The sequence below is a fragment of the Zerene cesonia genome, chromosome Z (genome assembly GCF_012273895.1).
Source record: "Zerene cesonia ecotype Mississippi chromosome Z, Zerene_cesonia_1.1, whole genome shotgun sequence".
Classification (NCBI taxonomy): domain Eukaryota; kingdom Metazoa; phylum Arthropoda; class Insecta; order Lepidoptera; family Pieridae; genus Zerene; species Zerene cesonia.
Window position 1 is genome coordinate 12,064,897 of NC_052122.1, and position 6,147 is coordinate 12,071,043.

A 6,147-nucleotide genomic window follows, 5' to 3' on the forward strand; every position below is an offset into this window, starting at 1 on the left:
ACTACTTCGGTAACAACTCATTAAACAGTTTGTACGAGAAATCAATAAACTAGTAGGTACACGGAACCTATTTTATCAGCCGTTCCTTTTAGTGATTCAAATGTTCAAGTTCTTAATATGATGTAAACTAACGTATAATACAATGCACGTAAGTAGCTATATCGTCGCGAAAGTTCATTGCCAAATAAAGCTCTCGTAAAACATGACTTTTTAAAGACATACATTCTCGTACCTCACATCTGGGGAAAATATTATGGGAAATTGAATAAGCCCGATCTGGAGACATCGGTCTGGTAACACAATCCAGCAAACAGGATGACGCGCGCTCTCATATTACATTGAGAACTCCTCAAAATTAGGCTTGAATGAGAAATTGATTAAGATGCCCTTTGTTTGCGCGCAGTTGGCTTAGCTGTAACTTTATACTACATTCAGCGCCGTTTACCGCAGTAATGCATAGGATAAACAACTGGCCACTGCGCTCGCGCTGTATGACTGTGTGCGATGCTTGAACACTATCACTGTATTACCACATTATTTTAATGTTTCTAATTGTTATAACTCATTCCATACTGTCTAACGCGTCTAACGTTAACATTACAACGTTACATTACGTTACATTTTGTGATCATGTAGTTTAGTTTTATGAAACGGCAACACCAATTATGTAAAACATTTCACAAAATAAATACGTATCAATCTGTCCATTGTAGTGTATTAATTCATTGTTCGTATCTCTTTTCATACTACAATTTAATTTGTCTTAAAAAAGAAAAAAATATTTTTTAAAATTTATTTAGTTATCTAATTGCCTAATTAACCCTCATACGCTATAGTAATGGCTATATAACTATATGAAAACTAATAAAAATGTACCAAGCAATTGATTTAAAATTTTATTTAAAACCTTTTTATTCAACCTCCTTACATCCTGACAGTCATGGCCATCTAGAAGAACAATGATTCGAAATTCGGGGCAGTGTCACGAGCGCAGTCAGACAAAAGACAACCGGGCATCGCTTCGCATCTCCGTATCACCCTGGTAAACCCTCCGTCATGAGTGAACAGCTGAAGAATGTTTCTGCTATGAACAAGCTGTACATCGGCAACTTGCCGATGGAGGCGGACGAGGCAGCAGTTCGACAGCTGTTCGCGGAACACAACCTTACGGTGGCCGACATTTCTGTGAAGCGCGGTGGATACGCCTTTGTAGATTTCCCCGACCAATCCGCAGCCGATCGGGCCATTGATAAACTGCACGGTAAGCGAATGATTGCCAACAGTATATATTTGCAATTAATGATAAGTAAACTATCAAATTATATATCGAACGAACGTAGCCCAGAAAATATAAAGAAATTATTAACTAATTCTTATTCCGATTTCAACGATATTACTGACCTTTTGTTTGACAATCATTTTTAGAAAAATTGCCACAATATTTGACGTAGTGAACATTTTTCACAGTAATAATAACTGTCACTGTAAATCTCATATATTTCTAACTCCTTTTTCATGTTGTCCATAGACATACAGGGACAAAAATTTAAAAGTTAAGTTATTTGCTACTTCAACAGTAATGAGTAAACTCCGTCCAAAAAATTTTAAAAATATGTTCAATGTAGAGTTTTGCAACCGTTAATCTAATTAATGAGAAAATGCCCCAGGCACACATATGAAAAATCAGTTCAGGCCATAAACATTAGATAATACATGATATAAAACATTCACTCTACTATAAAAGTAATGTAGTCCTCGGATAACTTAAAGGGTTAAAGGGGTTTGGAGACACTCAGCTTCATTGGTAAGTGTTTCGGTCCTGATCCATCAAAGAATTAATAAGTTTCCAGTGTTTGTTTGTGCGATTAAATATCGTGAACATTCCCAGACTTGTCTGTTCGCACGGCGACGCGGCGCTCGTCTACACACTGAAACTATTTTGTTAACTATTTGAGTTACACGCGAAAACTAAGCCACTTTATAAAGTTGTATCCGCGCGTTAGTCTGAGGTTTTCCGACACCTTGAGAGAAATTCCGTGTTGGAGTGGTGCGAAGTTTGGAGTTCTGATGTATCTCTGTTGGTTTAATCACTGTTCTGGAAACTACAATTTTTTATTTACACACTTAACAAGCGCGTCTGTCGCTGTCTTTGAAAACTTGAGGAATACGCACTTGTAATGTTTACCTAACTACATATTTTAAATACCTATCAATATTATAAATGCGTAAGTTACTCTGTCTATCTGTACTTCACGCCTGAATCACTCGAACAATTCGGATGAAATTTAGAACAGATATAGATCGAGACCCGAAAAAGGACATTGTTATATCTGAAATTCCACGGAAACAGTGACTTTTGGGGAAAACCCCTAGACAGTATATAATGTCCTAACAAACGAAGAAAATTGATATAAATAAAACCTAATTTTTAGTTTTATAGCATTGAAATGCTTTATAAATGAGAAATTTTGAAAGAATAGAATTTTTTTTTTTTTTTTTGCTACAGTTAAGCAAGAAACGCAGGTTCGTATCCTGCCTCGTGATAAAATTTTTTTTCTATTCTTTCAAAATTTCTCATAAATAAAACCTCCAGACTGTCTGATTTCTTTGATTTCTTTTTTACGATGATTAACCCGAAATGCCCATGGTTTTTAACAAAAAAATTTTCTTAGAATGTTTAACATAGAATATGTGACCTCAATAATAAAAAAATATTTATCCAACAGGATACTCGTACTGCGGCCTGCCGCTGATCGTAGAACCATCTGTTGCTAACAAGAAAATGTAAGTAGCCTTCGTTTATAATGTAGGTACTTACTTACTACTAGCGAGTTCGTCCATGAAGTATACCAATTCGAAGTCACTTTTTATTGTAATTTGTAATTAAATGCACGAGTATTTTATGTAGAAAATGATTGAGATGATGAATAAGAGATTGAGAAAAGAAGTGTATATCTAGATATACATTACCATAATTAGTGTCATGGAAAGTGAAATAAATTTCATGAATCAAAAGAAGTAATAGTTTCGTTAACATCAAAGCTTCATATGACGAAACAGTATATCCGTGCATCACTGTTAATTAATCTCTGAATAAATGGATCAAGAATGATGTTCCTCAATGAAATTGCTTCGCTTACTTTTACAATCGCCTGCAGTGCCTTCGCCTAGATCAAACTAGATGGCGCTACGAAATGTCGACGACTATCTTTATACTCCTTTTTGGTCTGTGGAGTTGACAGCATTCACCTTAAATTATATATCAAACAGTCGCTTTATGTATACATTATTATAATTCTGTGTCACGCTACATAGTGCAGTCAATAAAGTCTTCTCAAAGGAAAAATCCGTTAGGTTTCGCAGAATTTTCCATCGAATCATAATATTATTACCTACTTACCTTTCTACATAAACCTGCTCTCCGTTTGCAGAGAGTAAATTAAAATGTCTCAAATCGAATTTAGAATCGGGTGGGTGGAGGCTATATTAGCTTGAAGCTTGCTCTCATTTTCCCTGAGAAAAACTGCAAATTTGTAATGTACTGCTTTGTACTAGGAAAACTAAATCAAATAAAATAATAAAATATGCAACAATAACGTGATTTTTGTTGCATATTTCTTGTTGGAGATATATCAATGATGATTCTACATTAAACTCTGGAAATATAATGTATTTATAATAAAATTAGGTGCATTATTTTGTTTCATCTATAAACTCTGTTATATCTAAAGAGACACTGTTCATCTATATAATCTCTGATGCCTGCTTCACGATGCTCTGTAGAGATTATACCGAGCTTCCATTGATACCGCTATTACTTGTATTGTGTTGTATTATCCGTGGTTGCAAATAGTTGGTTATCTCTCTCAAATCCTTTAACAACTCGAAAACTATGAAATGCAGCACGTCCCGGATTCACCGCTCGCCTCTTATTTATCGTTATTAAAATGATAGTTTAATATAAACTATCAAACGACACATTGTGTGCAAATTACTTAAAACCTGATGAGCAGTTTAGGAGTCCATCGCGGTGAAACAGCGTAATGAGAATTTACTTATATTAAGGTTGCAATATTATTTTTTATTAAAATTGACTATATTGTATTTTAAAAATAAAAAAATCGTTTTCGAGGGCTGCGGTCCATCATGAGCTCGCACAACGAGAGTGTACTGCCAGACACACACACTCATACTTATATCACGTAAAGCAGGAATTTCCTTCTTTGACAGGTATAATTATAAATTGAAGTTATAATAATTAATGTATTCGTGTACCTCTTGGTTGCGATACACAAGGGGGGACACGGTGATTAAGTGTAAACGTCCACTTATATTACAGCAAATTTATAACAGCAGTAAGGTATCTGGCGACGATGTAAGAAATCTGGCGTCTTGCCTCGAACAATTGACCTCAGAACTATCGGATAGCAATTTCATAAACATCACGTGCGCAGACGCGTGGTGGTTTCCATTCAAGTAAACCTCTCTCCCTCCCCCCTTACCCCCTCCTCGCTCCCCCCGCGACACGAGCCCGCATCTCGAAGGCTCGGCGCGATTCCGGGAAGGGCTTGTTTACCTGCGCCGAGTTAACGGCCCATTGTGGGCGAAACAATGGCGGGAACGATCTGGAATTGTCTATGTTACGACGCGTTTTTGGCAATTTCTGTACGAAAACTAATTGCACTTGATAATGTGCTGTTTAAGTCGTTTAGGGTACTACTTTTTATTTTTGCCTCCTTGTCTACCGATAACATCACTTAGGTTTGAGGGATTAAATTGTTTTGATTTCCTAATCCCTTCCCAATTTAAAGTCGGCAATCCATTTGTAGAGGAAAGGGTCTGCTATTAACTTTACGCCTCTCCAAATATTCATGGTCCGTGGTAGCGCTTACCATCAGGCGACCCACCAGCTCCATTGCCGACTATGACATAAAAAGAAATAATATTTACCTTGTTTATCCGCTTACGTCTGCTACCCAATTTATAGTCAGCAGACAAATACTGGTTACTAATTAATATATATACGATTCCGCGTCATATTGCTAATATTTCATAGTTTAAAAGTAAAGGCCGTAGTATACATGCTTTTCGTGCAGACCAGTAGCTTACATACAAGTTAATGTCTCATACCAATTATTAGCACTCATTAAAAACAATTGCATACTAAACTTGCGTGCAATTTGCGTATTGCATGCTTTTACTGAAGCTGTTACACCATGGATTGATTCTGCTTCAGTCTCTGTCACGTTGAGCTTTCTATCGAAAACATTCGAAGTGCACTTGAATACCTAATATTGTGTTACAACTACCAGCAGAGTGTGCGGTTCAACACATGAGAGTACAAGGTTGCTTATCGATTGCGACAAAAACAGAAACCGTTTAAGAATGAATTATTCGCAAAGTGCGTGCTCGTAGCTAGCGAATCTGTTCACGCTTGCTAGTTTTGTAGCCCCCACCGTCTTGTCCTTAAATTGCATATAAATCAAATTGTGTGATCTACTCCTGGCTTGCCAAATCTATGCATGCCCGTTGGTGTACCCATATGACATTACTTGTCACGCGCAAAGTATGCTATGCAAGTGGAAGTACCAAGCAGAGTGTACATATACACCTTCCTCTTGAATCACTCTACCTATAAAAAAAAAACTCTGTCAAAATCTTTTGCACAGTTTTTAAGATTTAAGCATACATAGGTACATAGGAACAGGGAAAGCGACTTCGTTTTATACTATGTAGTGACACAGATCTTCATTCTGTTTTTGGCTAAAATTTAAATTTGTGAATGTTATTATTTTGCAGCGTAAACGCATCTAACCTGCAGAGTGCCAGCGCGACCCAATTAAAAGAGACCAGCACCGACTCGTCCACTGGCGGCGGCGGATGGCGGTGAGTCGTACTTCATACATATTATACGAGAAAATGCTTGTCTAGGAATATACGTAGGTTATGTTATTGCATATTGACCAACCGTTTAAAAGGTATGAACATTGCTTATTGGTTACTAGAAATCGATAATGCGCAATTAGTGTCAAAATATTGGCTGTGATTTTTAGTCAATTCAATTTACTCTGGCTTAAAGAGCTAGTGATTTTAACAATTCTTGACGTGCACTGTGTCTACATCACTCTCGCGTGTGATTGGGATTTA

The 6,147-nt window shown here is 36.7% G+C and overlaps 1 protein-coding gene across 1 annotated transcript; it reads left to right on the forward strand.

The window, feature by feature from the left end:
* The first annotated feature begins 1,086 nt into the window (after nucleotides 1–1,086).
* Nucleotides 1,087–5,890, forward strand: LOC119835617 (insulin-like growth factor 2 mRNA-binding protein 2). The gene is made up of 3 exons (XM_038360550.1): nucleotides 1,087–1,261; nucleotides 2,727–2,784; nucleotides 5,800–5,890. Exons 1-3 carry the CDS (start codon nucleotides 1,087–1,089, stop codon nucleotides 5,888–5,890), a joined length of 324 nt encoding a protein of 107 aa, XP_038216478.1.
* Nucleotides 5,891–6,147: the final 257 nt, after the last annotated feature.